This window comes from Musa acuminata, chromosome BXJ3-6, assembly GCF_036884655.1.
Source record: "Musa acuminata AAA Group cultivar baxijiao chromosome BXJ3-6, Cavendish_Baxijiao_AAA, whole genome shotgun sequence".
NCBI lineage: Eukaryota > Viridiplantae > Streptophyta > Magnoliopsida > Zingiberales > Musaceae > Musa > Musa acuminata.
In genome coordinates, this window is record NC_088354.1 from 3,501,836 (window position 1) to 3,523,857 (window position 22,022).

The 22,022-nt window shown below is 36.6% G+C and overlaps 2 protein-coding genes across 2 annotated transcripts; one reads left to right on the forward strand and one right to left on the reverse strand.

Annotated features, from left to right (window-relative positions):
- The first annotated feature begins 1,447 nt into the window (after nt 1-1,447).
- On the forward strand, nt 1,448-5,698 carry LOC135640195 (protein RER1B-like). The gene is made up of 4 exons (XM_065154423.1): nt 1,448-1,650; nt 1,785-2,149; nt 4,938-5,118; nt 5,488-5,698. The coding sequence occupies exons 2-4, from the start codon at nt 1,797-1,799 to the stop codon at nt 5,536-5,538; spliced, it is 585 nt and encodes a 194-aa protein (XP_065010495.1). The 5' UTR covers nt 1,448-1,650; nt 1,785-1,796; the 3' UTR covers nt 5,539-5,698.
- Nucleotides 5,699-6,087: 389 nt separating this feature from the next.
- Nucleotides 6,088-21,859, reverse strand: LOC103988203 (ubiquitin-like-specific protease 1D). The gene is made up of 14 exons (XM_018828165.2): nt 21,491-21,859; nt 19,916-19,967; nt 18,455-18,546; nt 18,109-18,377; nt 14,672-14,726; nt 14,106-14,179; nt 13,983-14,012; nt 13,787-13,882; nt 12,617-12,719; nt 11,036-11,127; nt 8,752-8,874; nt 8,060-8,174; nt 7,030-7,137; nt 6,088-6,929 (listed from the first exon to the last, which is right to left on the reverse strand). Exons 1-14 carry the CDS (start codon nt 21,740-21,742, stop codon nt 6,783-6,785), a joined length of 1,608 nt encoding a protein of 535 aa, XP_018683710.2. The 5' UTR covers nt 21,743-21,859; the 3' UTR covers nt 6,088-6,782.
- Nucleotides 21,860-22,022: the final 163 nt, after the last annotated feature.

A 22,022-nucleotide genomic window follows, 5' to 3' on the forward strand; every position in this document is an offset into this window, starting at 1 on the left:
CCACATAGGTATCACTCTAATATGATATGTTAATATGAGTCATAATAAAAAAAATATTTAAAATATTTGTTGAGTCAAAGAATATTTTCTTAAAGCAAGTGGTTATGATTTTTGGGGTTAATTATAGATTGCCTCCTATAGTTAACTGCCTCTAATATTTCGGTCTCTATATTTTAAAAAATTATATGGTATCCTTATAGTTATAAAAGTAAAACATATATATATATATTTATTTACTCTAACGATATTAATTTTACCAATGAAAAATAAAAAAATAAAAAAATAAAGGATAAAACGATAATTTTAATGTTTAGTAACGGACTAGGTGATGGCGAATGACAACACCACTTGTGTCGGTGGTGGTGGACGATGGCATTATTGGCCTCGATGTCAATGTAATTGCCTAGCCGCCTTCGACGATGATAAGGTCTGCTCTCACCGTGACACCACCCACGTCAGCATCATCGCCTCTATGCTCCCAGAAGGAATGAAAGGTCGAGTCCTCGAGATATGTTGTTGACTCAACACTTGTGTCTCGTTCTAGGCTTCACTTACGCACCAATATAGCCCACCTCATCTTTGCCCAACACCGTCATCCCCCTAGCGGTAATCGGCGTGAGGACGACGACAAAAAGAAGACTCAACAATGAAAATGATTAGGACACTCTTGGAAGGCTTCTCCTCAATCTTATTTACCCGAAACGTAGTATCGGCCTTTTCACCTCTTTGCATCTGCATCGGTGCCAATATAGATATAGTGCCGATGTAGATGTAGAGCAACTAAAGGGTCAATGCTACACTTATGGTAGATAAGACTGCGGAGCCACCTTCCGAGAGTCTCTCATTCATCGCCTTTGCCGGGTCTCCTTCTCGTCGTCATCCTTGTGACAGTTGTAACTAGGGGGATCATGGCATAGGGTAGAGACGAGGTTGGTCATGCCGATGCATAAGCGGAGCCTAGAAGAACGCATAAGCATTAGGCTGATGGTATGTCTCAAGGACTCACATTTCATTTCTCTTGGGGGCCAAAGAGACAACAATACTAGCGTGAGCAATGCGCTCCTCGTTGAGGTGGGTGGTGTCGTGATGAGAGCGAACTTTATTGTCATCAAAAGAGTAAGATAACTACGTCGACGTCGACACTAGCACTGTCCACCACCATCGAGTCCGTCATTGAACGTCAAAATTACCTAGCAACTGCATCGACATCGACACTAGCACTGTCCGCCACCACCGAGTCTGTCATCAAATGTTAAAATTATCTTTTTACTTTTTATTTTACGTAAAAAAATAAAGATAAAATAATTATTTCTGGTGGTTTGGGGTACCGTATGAGAATTTTTTTAAAATAGGGTAAAAAATTTTAAAACTTACGGATTTGTTTATTCGAAAATGTACCCTTTTTATAATTATTTTAATTACTTTTATTTTTAGACCCTCACACGCAAACACACACAACGCCAAAGCCAGCGGCCGTTCACTCTATCCCACGATTCCCATTCCGGCGACGCCTTTCTTCTGCCTCCAATCTCGCCGGTGGATCCTCTTCTCCCCCCCTCGCCGGTTGCCTTCCATTCCGTTGTCCAAGGATCTCTCATCACGCTGCCTCGTTTGGCACTGAATCGCGGGGGATCCCTACGGTCTTTGTAGGTGAGTTCCCATTCCCATCCGGATCCATATCTGACCATTCATTCGGATCTTTTTCGTTTTAGATCTGAACTCTGGATGGAGTTCTTGAAGGAAGATTGTGTTATCTTCTTTTACTTTTTCTTTTGGGTTAACAGTTCATCTAATCTATGGAGGGAAGTTTTGGCGACGAAGGAGCAGCGGCGTCGGTGCCGCTGGCGAAATGGAGAAGCGATTTTTCTAGGGTTTTCCAGCACTACTTGGATAGATCTTCTCCCCACACCGTCGGCCGATGGCTCGGAACCACGGCGGTGGCGCTCATCTACTCTCTGCGCGTCTACTTCGTCCAGGGCTTCTACATTGTGACCTACGGGCTCGGGATCTATCTGCTGAATCTCTTGATTGGGTTCCTCTCGCCGATGGTGGATCCGGAACTGGAGGCGTCGGATGGGCTTTCGCTGCCGACGAGGGGATCTGATGAGTTCAAACCCTTCATTCGCCGTCTTCCTGAGTTCAAGTTCTGGTAACCCGAAATACCTTTCTCGATCTCAAATTCTTGAGTACATTTGTGTTTTATAGGGTATTTTCCTCATATTCATTGTCTCTTCATCTAATCCTATGGTAATCGGCTTATAATCTCTTTTGTCATCATTTTCTATTTTCTGAAATTTTTCTGTGATTTAATGTTTGTTTGCAATCATGTATGTCCATCAACAAAGCCTGTCTTCAGTCTTCTTCTCTATCTATGACTCTCGGTTAACTTAGACAACCGGAGCTGTGTAGTCATGTTAGTTTAGCTCTAGTATCAATCAGGGTCCAAAGGCTTGTTGAAGAAGATGTTGTGTTGCCTATTGCAATCTGAAAATTAGATACTATTATTCTCTTGAGAGCCCTTTATTTTTTGTCCTGGTGCTCAAAGTGTTGTTACATTGAGGTGCATCTTTTCTTATGGTTTGTCCTGCTACTGCAAGGTATAAGTTGTTATGTTAAAAGAAAAAGGCAGTTTGATATGTCTAGCCATTGTGACTTCTCAATTAGCTCTTTGTTGCCTTCAAATTGATCCATCTTGTGACCGTTTAATTTACTTCTTGATATCGTGCATTTTCCTTTGTATGGCATTATTGATCCTTTCTACTCCTAATCTAAATGAAAATCAAGCCTCGTATTGCATAATCCAAAACCTATGTTCAAGATTATGTTTTATGGTTCAAGTATCGGGAATGGTGCTAAGAACTTTTTCTTTATTACGCTGATTGCTCTGATGATGTTTTATTGCTTTTCCTTCTTCTCCCCTTGTATGTTCTGAATTCCTGGAAATTTTCTGGTCATCATTTCAATGCAACTCAACTCACTGTAGTGACTTTAAGGCTTTCACTGGAGTTTAAAGTTTAATTGTCATGCTGGCCAACTGACCTCATAATTTGTAACAATAGATAGATGCAGTAAGTAACTAATCAAATCAATGAGGTGGTTACAAAATCTTGAACTATTTTGGGCCTCATAACCCAATGTCAATTTGGGCCTAATGCCCTATCTTCAAACTGACCTCATATGTAACTTTTCAAAGTATTCATGTGGACCAAATAAGAATCAATACTCTTGTCATTTCTTTCAAGCTTCAATTCAGTGGCTCCTTAAACTTTGTTAGCCATGAATTACAAAGCCATTTAAAATCTCCACTGGAATGGTTGCTACGATAAGAAGGATGCATCATGGCTTTCGTTTTGGTTACCATCAGATTGGCGAGATGCAAGGATGTGGGGCACGATTGACAATCCCAATAGTTTGGTATCGGGAAATGAGGAATGGATAAGGAGAAATATGACTAGTCTATGATGGATTTGAATAAAGCATTTTAAGCACATTGGCAACCCACTCAGTACAATTCATTTAGCCTATTTGGTTGCTCAAGTCAATACAAATGCTGTTAGAGGACACTTTCAACCTACTCTATGGGTTCCGCATGTGTATAGATAAGGGCTTTCATATGCATGCTGAGATGGGGTGTCATCCTGGTATAGTCCCTGTTCAAGTTAAAGGATGATTTTTGTTGTATCAAGTGTTCCCACTAGAATATCAATGATTTAGGCAATGAACATTCTAATACTCCGCATAGGAAGGAGGGATGGGCCACTACATATTGGTTAAATGGTCTATGGTAAACTACTTATTATCATGTTTTCTGGGTCATGTTGGCATGGCTATGCCAGAATATATTGTTTGGCAGGTTGCTTAGCTTATACTTAAAGCAACAAGTGAAATGTTCGAAATCTTAATCTTGCAGGCCATAAAAAGTTGGTTATCAATGTGTATATTATGATGATGAGTCTGTCAACTAGATTTTATGGTTGAGCAGTGTTTTTAGATAACAGGTTGCATTGATGTTACTGTGACAGTCCATTGGTAACCATGCTGAGTTCCGGGTAGCTCTCTTTTCGAGGATAGGGATCTCCAGTAAGCCGGTACTCGAATTTTTACTTCTTTACTAATCTTCATTTCTCACAAACCCAAATCCAATAGAAGCTTTTAGTACTTTTTCTTATCATACGGAGGCATGGAAAGTAGAGGAGGCTTTAACAGAGTGGAAGGAATGGTAGATTTGACACTAGCAACTGGTAATCTCAATTTCTTTTATTTTTAAAACGTGTTTCCCCTGTTTGTCCTCTTTTTATGTCCTTTTATCACTGTTTTCAGTGGCAGATGGTGGCAACTGCATTCTTATAAGTTAAGCTTGGTCTGGAATTGACTTTGTTATATCTTTCAAAGAAAGCAGGTTACCATTATCATGGCCATAACATATTTATTAGCTTAGACTTCCTGACTGTAATATGGAACTAAATCCAATTATTTTTGTCAGAAATCCATGCTAATTGTCTCAGTGACTAAGTTCCAGTTGCAACAAAGAAGTATCTTTTATGAGCCATTTGGTTCAGATTTAATGGACTAAGCCTGAGCACATTCACACTTAACTTAAAACACATGAAGTGTGGATCCTAACTTAAAACAAACACAATCTGGTTTCTAAATTTTGTATTTTACCAGACAGTATTTCTGGCCATATGATTTCCATCTTGCACGCTAAGAATACAATTATACAAACATGCATGTGCAGATGGGAAGCTGTGGAGAAAAAATAAAGATTGTTATTTGCAGACTTTATATACATGTTTCTCCTCGTATTTTGATCCGTGCGACTACTTTGGAGGTTGACCTTCCTATTTGGTCCTAAATATTCTGTTGCTAAAAAGTTTTTGTTATATCTATCTAGTAGGGCAATTTGAACTTAATTGAATTTTCCTTCCTTTTTGCAGGTACTCCATAACAAAAGCTTTGTGTGTGGCTTTTGTGATGACTTTCTTATCTGTATTTGATGTCCCTGTCTTTTGGCCCATTCTCCTGTGTTATTGGATCGTCCTTTTTGTCCTAACCATGAAGCGACAAATCGTACATATGATAAAGTACAAGTATGTTCCATTCAACACAGGGAAGCAGGTGAGTGATTTAGCATACCATCCTCTGACACAACACAATTTCTTCGCTGTTCTTATTATTTGTTTTTGCAATATGCCATATCGAACTCAGCAACGAACTCCTGTGTCATAGTAGTATACAGCACAATTTCTTCACTGTTCTTATTAATTGTTTTTGCGATATGCATATCAAAAGCTTGGATAACATAGTAGTTAGAATGCGAATGCAGCCTAGCGGATCTTTTGTATACTTGGGACTACCGACAGCTTGGATAACATTATATTAAATTCTTTTCTATTTACGTTAGCCAAAATGTCAGATGAATTTGATTCTTCATTCGTTTTATTACCTGATTATATTTCCATTTAAACTTATTTGTCTCTCATACAGAGATACGGTGGGAAAAAGGGTCCTGGAAGCAGTAGTACATCCAAGGATTGATCTCCGTTTAGGACAGAAGGGATACATACACCTATTTTTCTGTCATCTATACTGATGTTAAATATACCTCCTTTTTTTCCTCTTTAGAATCTGGAGTACAATATTATACATGTCAGGATGAATTTTCTCAAGTAATGTGACCCTTTCCTCTTCCATTTGATCTGATTAGTGTGCTGCAAGATTGCATGTTACTGTTGCATAATCGCATGTGCATCCTAATAAGCCCCCTTACTAATAATGAAAGAGCCTCGGCTGCCAATGCAAGGTTGCATCGGCCATATATATCTCTGCTCTTCGTTTTGGCCTTAACATGGCACATTAATTTTGACGGTAATCATTTTATTATCCGCTAATCTGTTTTTTTTTCCAGCATCATGCTGTGCCAGTTTTATAACACTCCTTTATCTCAGAACAATGTAAAGAGAATGGGGGTGACGAAAGCTTTGCCTCAGGCTTTGCTATTTCTATGAAAGATGTCCTATGACAAAGATCCGTTTGAGCTGGAAGAGAACGCTAAGGTTTTATACTGATTGCTATCAGACAACATCATGAATAAAAACTTTGATCAGGCTGATTAAAACAAACCGTAGAACGCAATTAAAACTTTAGACCATCCTACATAAAGAAGGAAATAAAGATCAAGTAAGGCAGTTACCCTACATGAAATCCATTTCACCTCTGTCAAAGCATATTTCCATGCAGATATAAGGCAGTTTACCCTACATGAAATCCAACCTGCTTCAATACATCTCACCTCTGTCCAAGCATGTTTTCATGCAGATATAAAAATATCTTCTGAATTTACAGTAAAATATTCACATAATTTGTTTTCTTCCTATGCGTGTTCTAGCAAGCTTCAAGTCACTTTTGTTAGCCGCAATATTTCTTCTCTCCGTGGACAAATTAGCTAAACTGTATGTAAATGACATATTTCTCTTGGGAGGAGCTAAACAAGTAACATGGCCCACTGTTCTTCCAAGGCATGCTTTCCTGCTTGCTGCTGAACAGTTTTACTGTGGTGGGGATCGGCAGATGAACTGAGAGTGCTAATATTTAATGCACAACCAAAAATTTACCAAGTAATGGCTTTTTAGGTATTCCCGAAAACATGAATTGGTGACGGCATGGCATCTTTTTTCCCCTCTTCACTTCATATGCCTCCTCTACTTTGCTGTCTCTAACTCATGGAGTTCTCAGGTTCACTTCAGGTGTCCAAACAGGTTGCACGGTTCAAAACATTGCTGTCAATCATCTTCGGAGAAGCTAGAAGAGGATGTTGATTCTGTTTGTTCATCCTCGATCTTACCACTGCGAAATACCTCAAGGAGAAGATCTCGTATCCGCTTCCTCAGGCCAGACGCATCTTCAGGTCTGAACCACTTTCTATCAAACTATTTAAGCCAAGGACAGAAAATAAAAAAAAAAAGAAATTAAAAACAGCATATAGCAATATAGCAATATCTATAGCGCACTTTGGGATGTGTTGCCTACCATAGCTAGATCTTTCTTTCTAAGCCTTTCAGGTGCCTCTTCGATAAACCTCTCCATGAAGTACAGCACGAAAAGGCCACAGTCATACTCGTTCTTCTGTTGAGGTACCTGATAATAGTAAGCAGATATGAAACTAGAGCTCATTCTACATGGTAATTGGTACTGACGGTGACAAGCATAAAATTAAAATAGCAATGATTTTTTTTTTAATCTCTACACATTCGCTTGGAATTATTTTATCAAAGCTGTAATTGAAGAATCTGGGATTAGTTGACATATATAAATAATTACCATTATAAGTTCACATTGAATTAATAAAAGCTTATAAGGAGCTCCAAAGGATTCTTAATGCCAACATTCAAACATGAACACTTCAAATTCCAGCTCTCAAGAAGCTGATACTTTGAAAGACCTTGAGTAATACACAATAGTTCGAGATACACTGCTCAAAATAATAACTAAATCTTCTTAAGTAAGTATCATCTTCAGCTCTGCTATATAACAAAAGAAAGATATAAAAAAACTATTAAAGGTTTCCCATTCTGAAAACAAGTTTATGATTTCCCTTTATTAACTTCTAATTAGTAATCTTCATCTATAACACAATATCCAAGTTTCTGCATTCCAAAGATTAATATAATTCTCAGTCAAAAATATAAAACACTAGCCAGAGCATAGGTTCACCTAATTTTCCTTGTAACATGCCACCAGATAACAGATGCTTTCAGAAGTTAGGACAAAAAAATTTTGCCACATGTTCCTCAATGAGCTACTAATAGAGAGAGATTCTTCTGAACATTTTTTATTACAGTCAACTTATCCAAACACCAAACTGGAAGCAACAAGAATCACATGCACAACATCAATCTAGAAAGATATTACAAACATTTTCATGTTTGAAAATGAAAGATAAACACCACAGACCAGCATGATGGTAACAAAATGCAAGGTTCTTGTCACGACAAATTATGTGTTGACAGATGCTTAAATGCTTAAATTATTTCTTCTAGCTCACTGAGAAACGGTTTACCTTAATCTTTTTCTTTTCAATTCTACGTGAAAGATGTCTCCATATCCTTTCTGAAATAGGAAGATCTGGACGAGGAGAAATTTGATTTATGCAATTCCACTCCACTTTCAAAAATCTGCAATTAGCAACTGCATATTAGATTTGTTGAGTAGCTATAAAAAGAATCATTCTAATATCAGAGGTAAGTTAGCTTTTGTGTCATTTAGTAATGGAGAAAACTACGATTAGAAGACAAACAATGCAAAAGGCACATGGACAGAGCAAGGAATTTGGTTTCCAATGTTTCCATGTAACAAATTAAGCATGCTAACATCATTGTGAAATACTTCTATTCGATGACATGGACTGATATATTTATATCACGATATGCAACAAAGAACTTGCATCATGAAACAGGTCTAATATTTAATTAAAGAATTTGATTTGATTATTATAAAATCCTGTTGCAACTATGGCTTCTTTTTCCCTCCACCTGAAAATGAGAAAATTTCTTAAAGACTGAATGTTTGATGAAAGTCAAAATTGGTCTAAATTTGATTATACTTTAACTAAATTTTCCAAAAACTGCATTCAAGTGTTTGTTTGTCCAAAATTTACCCAGTTAATGAGTCATGAACAACTCCAGAAACATTGTCATGAACACATACAGTGCACTAGGTACATTTTCTTTAAAAATCTCGTGCACAACTTACCTTTCGATGACATCAAATATTGAAGAACTATCATGAATTCCCAACGAGTCCAAGTGAAGTACAATTGGACCACATTCATCTTCTTTTGCAGGTATACAAATAATCACCAAGCTCCAATGCATACTGATTACGAAAAGCAAAAAATTATGTCAGGAAGAAGATGACAGAATTTCGTAAAATATCATTTGCATATCTTTGAAATTCCATTAATGTCCAAGCAATGAAACTACCAGTTAAATAAAAAATTGAAATAAACAAGTACTATTCAATTGGCAGAAAGAAAGAAAAACAAAAGAATTTTACAAATCTAGATGTCCTCAAGCATTTATTGTAAGATACAAGGATTGATGTTTCGCCCGGTACCAGGCAGTACATACCGGTACAGGCATGAAGCAGTATGCAGACCGCTCTCAGTCTGCTGTCCGGTCCACCCACATCAAAAGGAAAACATTGTCTATGTTAACCCTAATCGTCTCGTGCATGCCACGCACAATGCTGCACACCTCTGTTACACACAGCTGCCTATGCCTCCGCCCCTACCTCGTCGCACACCTCCACTGTGCACAGCTGCCTACGCCTAAGCCACAACCTCGCTACACACCTCCGCCGTGCATAGCTGCCTATGGGTATACTTGTCTCCTCTTTCTCCTCCTTCCTCTTTCTTTCTCTTACTCCTTCCTCTTCCTTCTCTTCTTTTGCACTACTTCCTCCTTATGCGCTGTTCCTCTCCTTCTTCCTCCTTTATCTGGTACTCCTCTTTTTGCTTCTCCATCTTCTCCACCACCTCCTCTTCCTCATCCTACTTCCTCTTCCTCTTCTTCCTCCTTATTCTTTTTCCCCTTCCTTCTTCCTCCCCTCTTCTCCCTTCCCCAACTGTAATGTGGTATATTCCGGTATACCCTCACATGATAAGCCAGAATCGATCAGGCTGTACCAATCCAGCCATACCTTGTGTTTTGAGTACAATAAGAATTAGTTTCCTTCACAATGCATAATTCAATAATACACTAGGGTGTAGGTCATGGCCAACGATACCATTCATTGCATATTCTAAATACACAACACAGCTGAATAGAATTTATAGATCAGTAGGAAGAAGACAGTAGTGGTCAAGCTAATAAATAGAATATATGCAAGAAAGCTAGCTCTGATCAGCCTACTCAAATTTGAACAGAATATCTATTTCACTTGTTCTGATAAGAAAAAGGAGTTAGTTAATAAAGAATCATCGCCCTAAAACCACCTTCAACCCTTGTGGCTCCACATTTCCTTCAGAGGAATTGTTCACCTTAGTAATTAGCTACTTAATAAACTAAGAAAAATCAATGACTGTAGGAGCCTCAAATGGGGTTCCTATGACAGGATGAATAGCAGTATGCTTGTGTCATACTTCATTGATGCACCACAAGCCCATTCTAGATCCATTTATGGGGGTTAGCTTAATGGAACTAGCAATTTCTGAGATCAAAGCAGTCAAGCAAACAAAGGGAAACATGGAAGGCCACCTGCAAAAGGTGAAGTTTTGTAAATTCTTCATATAACTTGCACCAACTACACACCATTTCTTTCTTATTTTCACTTTTCTACAGGTGGTTCTTTTTTTGGGTGGAAGAATGTTAAGACAGAAGGTGATGAACCAAATAGACCTTATAGTCAATTCATGAGGGCCAGCTAGATGTGACATGATATCCAGCTAATAGAAGATGAGACATAATGCTAACAGTTTTCATACATATCGACACCAAGAAACTAAGTATATGTTTGACATGGACTACTACCGTCATTAATTCAAAAGATAAGACAGGTGATGCTTATAGATCCACGGGAAAGATGACAATATTCTTTATCAAAACATAGCATACACTCTTTGAAAAGTGTATAACTCATTCCCTATTGTAACTCAGCAATCAGCATAACAAATTAAAATGACCCTGTTTGGATAATTTACACTGGCAGATGGACATGTTTTATCACTATCAGATATTCTTAAAACAAATGTCCATGAATGTAGAAGACTTATGTTAGTCTTTGGAATTTTGTCAGAGAAATTTGCCACAGAAAGATTCCATCAAATGGTTAGACAGGCACTCAGAATAAAGTGGTACAGAATAGAAAACCGATCATTTCAACAAATTGGTGAGTCTTCTAAAACTCTGCAGGATTCTCCTTAAATTATTTAGTCAATATATAATTCTTATGCATATTATCATTATGTCAAACACATAAAAATAGAATATAAAATTTAAAGTCTTCATTCTCGAGAAGAGGGAAAAAAATACTTAACTCTCCATGGACGGGTATGAATATATAAGATTTTTGAAATATGTTTACACCTTTCCACCATCTCCTCAATTTCTCAAAACATGCCTTGTCAGCCTACTAAGTAAAAGATTAAGTCAGTTATGATATACAGTGAAACAGAAAAAGGAGGCAAACTAGGTAGATTTGGGTTATAAGTACTGAATAGATAAAGTAATCCTTGTGCTATAAAGCTAAACTTCATTGCGGGCAATTAAACCCACTCTATAAAACTATTAAAAACACAGGCTAAAATAATAAGTCAGATACTGTGTTACAAGTGGTTGCCATAAAAAATATTTCAGAAACATCCAAGTGCTAACGGAGTCAAAGCCTTTAGCTTTCTGATACACACACAGTGATGGTAAGGTGCCTTTCATGCCAATTCAGTGCTATTTCGGCAGGTCACCATGACAACATGACAATTAGCATATTTCAACAGATAATATTTAACCCTTCTATCATGGTGTCTCCAATTCAAGAAGAGTTCCCCCAAGAGTTAATACTAAGAATTACATTGAATGAACTTCAGGCCTTGCTCTCTGATCAATTTTTTTTCCTTCAGGAAATCTCATAACTTTGAAAAATACTATTTAAAGACACTTCTAGAAGTTTCCAGAAAATTTCTAAAGGCTTAAGGACTTATTTAACCTATCTATATAGTATATACATAATATGACTTTTTAGCATCAAAAGGACTAAAAAATAAAATAAGGCTCTAAAACATCATAAAATAATCAGGATAAAAAATAATGAACAAAAACTGGACAAAGATCAGTCAAAAATAAAAATTATAACCAAAATTTTGTTGTCTTAAGTACAAGCAAGGTCAGGTCCACATGGGGTGGTTTAAGGTTCGGCCACTCCATAATATCAAACACAATTGACTTTATAATTTGAATTAATCATTGAGAATATGCATCACAGTCATCTTAAGTCCTACAGTACAATGCTGAACAAAGCAATGCAAAATGGGCCTAATTTTACAATTCCAATATAGGCCACTAACTACAAACAGTAGATTGGACATCTAATTATGGGGATCAGACAACTAAATAAAGATCAAGAAGCATTCCATGCAAACAAATTGTATATAAGGACACATAAACCCACAACTTCTCATCACATCTAATGGTAGAAAAGAAAAATATTAGCAATCGCAATAAGAGCTACAAACATAACATGAAGCAAGAAATGTTATTGAAGAGAACCCTTTTTCCTGATAAGGAAGATGGTATGTTAACAATGACAAACAAGTAATAATCAAAGAAAGTTATGCTGCAGAACTTTAGAGCTTGTCATCAATCCTTAAGAGAGCCTACTGAATGAAAGAAATCAGACCAAAAAGCCATCAAGATCCATCATGAATAAACACCAGATATCCTTAGCAACAGATTTTTATTCAAATTCTTACAGAGGTGATAAAAAATAAATCATGGAAAAAGCTTCCATTACTTCAAACATATTTGCAATATATAAATCATGGAAAAAGCTTCCATTACTTCAGACAAATTTGCAATATGTGGGTACAGAGATCATCATCTCAACATGTTAAAAAAAGTGATACCCTGTATGAAACAGCATCTTCAAGTTTGTTGTAGAAGTAGGTGTTGAAAAAATGATAATCCCCTTTTGGTCTCTCAACTGGAGAGAGAAGCCTTCGCAAGTACCTAAAGCAACAAAGCAGTGGTCACCATATACAAACAGTAATGTGAATACTATGTAAATGTGGATCAAAACAAAATAAAAAAAATTCTATGCATTAACGATATTCCAAGCAAATGCAGAGCAAACATGAAAACAGCATAAGAAAAAGGATTGTCATTCCAAGTAATGTTCCTATCCTGGTTCTATGAAAGACCAGTACATACTGAAAGGCAAGTACTAATAAGGCCATGTCGATCTATATGAGCTAACCACAGTGCCTAGGGTGTATTAGTGCAATTTTAGCATCATACAAGACCCCTGGACCGTACTTGAGCAACTGGTATGGTCATACGCCTCAGAAGAGCAATCCATGCCTAAGCATAGATCAAAGTGAAACCGATACCACAGGATCGTCCAACCATTAGAAAACAACAAGAATCAATTGAATTAAAAAATAGCTGAAGAGTGTTAGAAACCTTGCAGAAAAGAGATGATTCCTATTTCCTACTAAGCTTCCCCAAGGCCCAAGGACAAGAATGTGAAAAATTAGAAAACATAAAAGCTATTAAGATGCAATATCAAACATAGGTTAAAGAATGCAAGTGACACAGAGATAGTTATCAACTGAAAAATGAGCAGAACATGGCAAACACACAATTTTAAATTAAGATACTACACTGACTGGAAACACATCAAAACTAATCCAAAATAATCCAAACTATGAAGATAAGCAAACTGATTTACTGAAGCAGGTTAAAACTTCAATCATTTAAACAAAGTGTCTCTTTCTCGTCATAGAGCAGATGTACTCTTCACAGTGGTTCCATAATAGAAAATGTCTATTGTCATTAAAGCTGGAAATTCTGATTGCAGGGGAATAAAATGTGTGGCACCTTATCTTAAGATGTTTTAATTCCAAAAATATACTGATTTAGGCTAGGCCAGGGTCATCCATGCAATCGGTTTAATGAGTGGAACTTCCATTCATGTCAAATAACAGATATTTGAAAAATATTTGTGATGTACAGAAAGAATCAAGTACATTTGACATTCCAAGAAAAACTTTTGAGAAAATGAGATGGTTACTTACTGAATGTAAAAATTTATTATGGGAGATGACAAGTATGATTCAGGATCTAGACATTTTATGTCCTCATAAGAGAGCTCAACAGATTCAGGGTCATCTCTGTTGTAAAGTTAACAATGGCAGATATTAAATTGTGAGAATTTGGAGCTAATAATAGGCAAATAAGTTGTATATTCAACTAATCATAGAGATTATGCACCTTGAAGGATAATAAACCATCATCTCCTTCCTAGAAAAAAAACATACTGCTCATTAGCAAAACATACTTGGTTAAACAGATATTTGTCAATAAAGAGAAGACGGAAGTTCAAAAGTGTGTCACCATTTGTCAGAGGCAGCTCCTGTTGATTGTCTAGAATGGAATTCTTCTTCATCCACTAGAACAACTTCACGAACCTATTTACAAATATAAAAAATAATTAACTTAATATTTACATGTATTGACAAACCACATCAGAAACTAGCTAAAGATTAAAGAGAGCAATGTTAGAGTCTTAGAGATACATGCCCTTTAAAATTAGAGTCCACAGACCATATAGCAACAATGGCAAATAACCACAAGATAAGTTGCGGAAAAGTCCTTAGTAAAGTCCAGCTTGAGTCATCTATAGGCATAGTTGATTAGTTTCTAAGATTAAGATGATTTTTAAAAAAAATTTCACTACTACTATCCATTTTTTTGAATGAATTATATATAGATTTGGTTTAAGTTTAAAGTCCTGTTTAAGTAGACTTGAATCTAGGTATAAAATCAATTACCTTTTCTCTTTTCATGGCCAAACTTTGAAACTCGATAATCCACATAAATAGGACTCAAACAAAATAATTGTGAAGTTGCTAATAATATATAACTATACACTTTGGAAAATATAAACAAGCACAATGCACCTTCTTAAACTTCAAGGCTACTGAATTCCTGCCCTCCAAGTCAGAAGCTCTCCTCCTAGGAAAGTATTGCAAAAACAAATTATCATCAAAAGAAAATGCATATGAGATGTTGGTCAATGCTTTATACGATACAAGATTCAAGCACATCGTCGGATAAATTTGAAGCATTACAGTGACTAAAGGAACAAAATAAAATAGATTGAACCTATGTCACCCTCTACCGATATCCAAGACATTTGTAATAGTATAATTAATATAGAGCAAAATTCCTAGTAGATCTGAGTGGAAATATTTAGCAAAGTTTCACCTATAACATATAAGCCTATAGATAATCAGTTCAATGAGAATGCAAATGTTTTCATGGATGTTATTCACAGAGATCTTCAATCTTCAATTACATGTTGAGTTTCATAGTGCAAAGATGCTTAAAGCAAGATATGAAACACAAAATAAAAAAAATTATTATAAAAAAGGTGAATATTATTTCTCCAGAAATCAATGCATCTAAGGATGTGCTATACTAAGACTGTTAGGACCGCAAGCTGTTTTAACAAACAACAAAACAGATTAAGTTTTCTGTTACTTGGAAATGATATATTTGTCTGCACAAAAATTCACCATGGTAGTTGTTGTCTAACAATGCACGAATAGTAAAGCCCATCACAACTTTTACTAATAACAAGGTCTATAACATTTATGAGAAAACAGGATATAACACTTTGATTTATAAGCACATCAAACAATCCTAAATGGATCTGTTGTGAGTCATTTAGACAAAAAATGGATGCTCCCTAAACATGCTAAGGTAATGAAGGACAAAAGGTTGGAACTACAATAGGTGAATCGTTGTTTCAATATTAAGAGAGGAAAGAAAAGGCTCTTCCTAGTTTTTGCAAAGCCAGTTTTCAGCATGGAATCGCACCACAGATATCTATGGCATAGATAAAATTTGTTACACCTCAGAACCATACATCCTAGCATATATATATGTTCACTGTATAGTAAACAGTTTTCTGTGCATACATATGTAGAATTATTGGTCTGCAGAAATTGCAATATTTGCCTTTATCAAGGCATACTAAAACACACTGGCATGCCACATGACAGTGTACTACTACTCATGTATTGACACACCATTGGCAATGCGATTGACTAGTGCCAAAGCATGAGGTTCAGGTGCTAAAATGCTGAACAATACATACTGGTCTGTCCAAAGTTCCCTGCAGTATTGGCAAATGAATCAGCAACACTATACAAGGGAATTTTAAATGGTCATTCAGTCAACTCATAAAGCCTGGTGCATGAGGGTACCACCAACAACTAACCGTTAATTAAATTAAATGTAATTAATAAGACAACTACATGACCAAAAGTCTTTGAACAACACTCTGATATAAACTTTGGTGTTTCTAAGATATTTCAACTCAAATAAATAGTTAGCCTATTCAGCAATTTGATCAAAAATTCATGAAAGCCTCCTTTTTGTCTAGTATCAGAATTTTACAGAACTACAATCAGACTTGATTTACCAGAGTGGATCACCAAAGGTATGAATTGGTCATTTGTGCTTTTTTATGCTCACATAAAGTTTTCAAAATAAAAAGATATTTTCTACTCATATTTTCTCTCTTTTAGTACACTAGGCCGTTATTGGTCTGTTGTATTATGAGAACTTGGCCTAAATATGATAAGTCCAAAATAAATTTAACTTTGGACTACTACATAACTTGACCTGTGTGTGCTTATTGTTATTGTTTTACTGCTGGCCCCAAGCCCAAAAAGAGGATAGTTGCATAAGGTGATAGCTAGCCAGCGGAAAACTTCATCAGAATCTATAACCATGAATCAATTCACATCTAACTTTTAGGCCTTCATCTAATGTATTAATGTGAGACAGAGCATGGAACATCAGTGTGAAAACCAATTATTTGAATGTACATCGAACACAGGTGGATTGGAACCACCAAAATGCATTTTAGATGCACATATTTGGAAATTGGTGTATTTTTCATGTTTAAAAATTTAGCAATCAACTCTTTTTGTGGCCACAGGAATGGAACATAAAGGATAAATGGGGGCAAATGCATGGAACAATCATCAAAAGAACTAAAGAGTTGACAAGAAGCATAACAAGCTAGAAAGATGGTTCAAAGGAAAAAAGCACGATTTAGCTATTCCAAGGAAACCTATAAATGTTGTCGTTAGCAAAGAGAAGAACAAAGACATCAACGGTAAGGTGAACAAATAAATAACATCATGATAGAAAATCTTGAAGACTCTGATCAATGTTACAATATGGTAGATCAAACATCCTCTCGAAGAAAGCATGCCAAAATTTAGCCATGTTTCGACCCTCTTCCAATTTTTCTAATGCCTTAGCAAACTTGATATAAGAGACAGAACCAGAGATTTCTTGAAGTATTTTTCAGACAGGTGTTGGTTGCCTATTCATTGGGAAAAGAAGGTCAGAACTTCATTCATATAACACCTAAAATGGATATAGTTTGTTGATGAATATGTTTTTCCATTCCTTGATTCTTGTAGGTTGAGGACATTGTCTCAAAAGCAGTAGTTTGCTTAAAGAATCAGTAAATGCATATTGTTTTATTTCTTTTAGAAACATTGACAAGTATCAAATCAGTATATACATTAGCATCATCTTGAGTAAGTGAAAGAATAAGCATCAATCAACATTTGATTGTCCACTAGCTCTAAGTGAAAAGTTCTTGCAGAGCACAGCCACCATAACTTAAATTTACAAAATAATATTGAATTTGAAGATAGCCTCTAAGATTTATCATAGTATAACGCCAAAAGCACTACATCAACTTTGATGCAGAAAATTGAGCTCAATCAAAGTATTAATAATATTTGAGTCACGGTTTAAAATACCACCGGTACAAGTCAGTATTTACCGGTCCAACTGCACCACCGGGTAAACTCCCCATACCAGGCTTACAAAATGGTAAGCAGACCAATGCCAAATGGTAATGGTCAACCTACTGCCCAATACCAATACCCTGATAATTGTCACACGACTATCTTTCTCTATTTTCTTTTCTTCTCTCTCTCTCTCTCTCTCTCTCTCTCCGCTGTTCCTCCACCTCCTTGCAGCATCGCAGTCACCTTGTTGTCCCCATTGTGTCATTGTTGTTGCCTCTTCCTCCTCTGCCTCTTCTTCATTTGCCTCTTCCTCCTCCTTTGCCTCCTCCCCCCCTCTTCCATCTCTATTGATTCTCCTCTTCTCTTACCCCGACCAAACCCATGTCAATCAGTAGGGGATGTATTGACACATAGTTCATCCAATTGTGGGTCTCTACCCAAGAATTGTTATTGATACTAGAACAAATTGAATCCTTGATCTGAGCAACTATCACTAAAGGAACATAGAAATCTAAAATAAAATATCAAAATTCCAACAGAAATTTAAATGTTACCTTTTGCCAGAAGAGTTGGTTTTCTCTTCATTAGGAGAAGGACCAAAAGATTCAAAATCCTTACAATCACCATTTGAGGACCTCTCTTGGTCTTTCTTAGAAAAGCTGCTAACACATCTGAAAGGAGTTTTCCTGGAAGAAAACCTAGTTGGCTGCGAAGAAATTACAATTTGATGTCCTCTCACAGGCTTTTTTAATTTATCTTTTCCAGAAACTTCTTCCTTGCCTTGACTGATATCTTTCGAGTTCTCATTGCATGCAGCATCTGCCTGATGAAATAATATGAAAACGCCTTTGCTAGAGAAGTTAGACAAACATTAGAAGTTTAGCAAGAACAGACATTCACCTGGCCTTCTAACTTCTCCATCAACTGGGAAGAAAATGCATGTGAAGGAGATTTTTTTGTTGTATAATTTGCATTGTAATTTTCAACCATACCTGATAGTGAGTGAACAGTAAGCAACTCTAAATACAACTATAGCAAAGTTCAAATAAGAAAGAAAAGAACTTCTTTATTGGTAACATATCGAATTTAAAGAATTAAAAGTTTCAGGCGGTCAACAGGTCAGCTAGCATTTTTCCATGTTCATTTTTCCCTCCCTTTTCTTTGGTTTTATTTATTCCTGCGACAGAAACAACACTTATACATGAAGTTAGCATTTGGACCACGTGATCTAGTTATGTTGGACATCTTTAAGTTCAGAAATTGATATTCTTCTAGAAAAATTAGCATACGGGTCTGCATTTCATTGGCAAAATAAATCAATATTATGAGATATGTAAATAACCAGTTCCATAAATGGTTGGCCATCAAAACAGTGATGGACGACTACTCCTAGTTGTTCATCAGTAATAAACTTGACATGACCAAGTTTAGTGGACCCAAATTGGTTTGGCAATACCAGGTATATGCAATATATCAGGAAAGTTCATTTAGTACCATTTTTATACTTATATGTTTAAGTTTGAGTTTTTGCTATACAAAACTTGAATAGTGAAGACCTATTTTGACCCAGCTTGCTTGCACAACCTGAAATGTTTGGAAAATTCGAACAGCGGTTCAGGTTAGGAGGGACCTTCAACCTGACTGAACCCATAGAAGTTGCACCACTGCTCATCAATAAAACAAATTAGAATTCTCCAACAAGGGTCAAGGCAACAAGCTCTAACAACCTTCAGAAAAGAATTGTATTAATACATTCCACTAAACCATAAAGCACATCCCAAGTTATTAAAGCGTCCAACATAAAGAACAAGATGTGAGGTTCCAACTAAGTTTCTGAAAGAATGATCTTCAAAGTTCGATTCTTCACAACCTTTTCTTTTATTACATGATAGTCAATATATGAGATGGAATAATACAACCTTCAAAGAGGAAGGGAGAAGAAGTAAAAATACATTTGTCAATAGTGCTTCCTTTCCTTCTCATGATGTGAAAAACTAAAAATATAAATGTGAAATGGCTAACTAGAAACATATCTATATCTGGATTATTGAGTAGCATGTTAATTATTACAGGTTACAAAATAACATGCAGCTGAAAATTATCCATAAGACTTGAGAAAAATTTAGATGAAACAAAAAATCCAAGCGATCTTAATAATTGATTAGTTCACTGACATCATGATTTTCATAATTGATTAGTTCACTGACATGATGACATCATGACTTATTGCGTAACAATGGCATCAAAATGATGATGCTTTATGACAGTAGCTGAAAAGAAAACTTGTCCAAATTATTGTGCAAGTCCTCTGCTCTTGAGAATGAGTTTTCCAAATTATGCAGAAAAAGACTCAAATTATACCTTGTGGTTCTGTGTTTTTTGACTGAGTGATGCTATTGCATTCTCCAGCATCCTGGAAAAAAAGAACAGTAAAACAGAAAATGCCATTGACTTCATCAGTTATGAGATAAGTAAATTTTAGTGTTGTACAGTTCTATAATAACCAAACTCGATGGTCATCTTAAGTGACATTTGACATGGATGCTAACTTGTGCTCTTTCTAATTTAAAATAAGGAAATCATAGTACAGCATTGCTGTTCTAGATATCCATCTGCATTTACTACAAAGCTCCAGTACTGCATTTACTGCAAAGCACACCTATGCTATGACCTCCTTAAGAGCAAGGTTTGCCGTAACGCAGTATACCGTTCGGTATGGGCGGTACATACCAGTTCGATAGGGGACCGGTATGAGCAGTATATTAATATGGTCTCATGTACTGTATGTCAGTACACTCCGTATGGCTTGGTATAGCTCGGTACATACCGTACCGACAGTTGATCGATACACTGGTACGGTTCGATAAGACAAACCATGCTTAAAAGTCCTCTCATTTGTCTCTCTATCACCTAATCATTAGGCAATGTTCTGTATTTTGTGACTCATATCACTTTCTCTTGTCATTAAAAAAAAAGCAACAAAAAATTATATTCCCTGTTTTCTTTATATCTGTTCCAACATGATGCACTCTTCATCTTACTTGGAATGAGAAAATTATGGAATTAATAATTTACATTCAATTTTATTAAAATCCTTTATTTGGAATAACAAGAACTTGGGAAGGGGAATTTCAAAACAACCAAAAATGATTGGATTTTTCTTAATAACTCCACAAAAATTTTAAGACTGGTTAGATTTGTGTTCTAGATTACCAATTTACTCAGCCATTAGTTAAACAGCACAGACAAGAGTAAATACGACTGAAGAGAGGGCAAAAAACCAGATAAAAGAGAAAGACAATCATCAATTGCCACCAAATCGAGTTTACTGACCTTGATTAACTACATACTCTCCTATCATCCGTGGAGAACTTATTAGTATGTACCAATATTTGAAGCATGGTTTGTTTTACCAATTTGTACTGGTGTACCGATTAGTTATCGGTATGGTACATACCAAGCTGTACCAAACTATACCAAACACACCGACAAAGGGGCATACTGATGTACTATCTATACTGGTCCTCTATCGAACTGATAAGTATCGCCCGTACCGAGCAGTATGACAAACTTTGATTTGAAGTTTATTTGGGGTTTATATATTTTTTACATTTTAACTGGAGTACGGGTTTCTTTAAAAGATGTCAAAACCATGTTTTCTTTCTCATGTATCTTCTTGAATATTATGTCTGTTCCTGGGGGTAGTAGGAATGAACTATTCGTCTGTTGATGAATCTACTCCCAAAACCCTATCTTTTTGCCTCTGTGGCAAAAATGCTTTACCAAAACTAAAAACCTACGACACGCTCGCCCTCTTCTCTCACAGCAGTCTTGGTTCTGATCTTCATCTCCTCTTCTCCCAATGATCGCACCCAAAATCTTTCAATCACGACATCAAAGATACACACATATCTATCAAGGGAATCATCAACGTACCTTGGGGACATACACAAGCTTCCTCCGATCAAGTTCTGTCTGCATCTGGCAGAGGCTGGCCCGCAACTTGGCGCCCATGTCGGCCAACCGGCTCGCGATATCCGACGAGAGAAGATTCAGCACCCGCTGGATCTTCCCCTGCAACTCATGATCGGAGATCTGAGCGAGCTCCGAGGCCTGGGCCTGCGCCGCCTCCCCCAGGCCAGGCGCTGCCGCGATCACCTCGACCTCCGGCGGCGGTGCGTCGCCCATCCCGGGGAGCACCACTTTCCAATCAATCTAGGGAGGCTCTTTCGCCATTTGAAGGCCAAAAGTGGAAGAGAGCGACGGTTAACTGGGCTCAAAGGGAGCAACACAGACGGGCATAGACTGCTTATTTCCAGCGACGAAAAGAAGGCTTATATTTACGTTTATAGCCTTATGTTTAATCCATTATTTCATAGAGACATTTAAATACCAATTAACATTATTATTCGAAAAATATTCTTTCGAATCAATATTTTCATATTTTATGGTATTTAATATACTAAGG

Bases quoted from the DNA above. Each gene is read 5' to 3' on its own strand.
- LOC103988203 (XM_018828165.2), bottom strand. From the start codon at position 21,742: ATGGGCGACGCACCGCCGCCGGAGGTCGAGGTGATCGCGGCAGCGCCT. The intron at 11,128-12,616 runs GTATCACTTTTT...TTTACTTAGTAG, and splicing joins AAGATGCTGTTTCATACAGG to GCTGACAAGGCATGTTTTGA. The intron at 6,930-7,029 runs GTAGGCAACACA...TGGCTTAAATAG, and splicing joins GAAAGAAAGATCTAGCTATG to TTTGATAGAAAGTGGTTCAG.
- LOC135640195 (XM_065154423.1), top strand. From the start codon at position 1,797: ATGGAGGGAAGTTTTGGCGACGAAGGAGCAGCGGCGTCGGTGCCGCTG. The intron at 2,150-4,937 runs GTAACCCGAAAT...TCCTTTTTGCAG, and splicing joins CTTCCTGAGTTCAAGTTCTG to GTACTCCATAACAAAAGCTT. The intron at 5,119-5,487 runs GTGAGTGATTTA...TCTCTCATACAG, and splicing joins CATTCAACACAGGGAAGCAG to AGATACGGTGGGAAAAAGGG.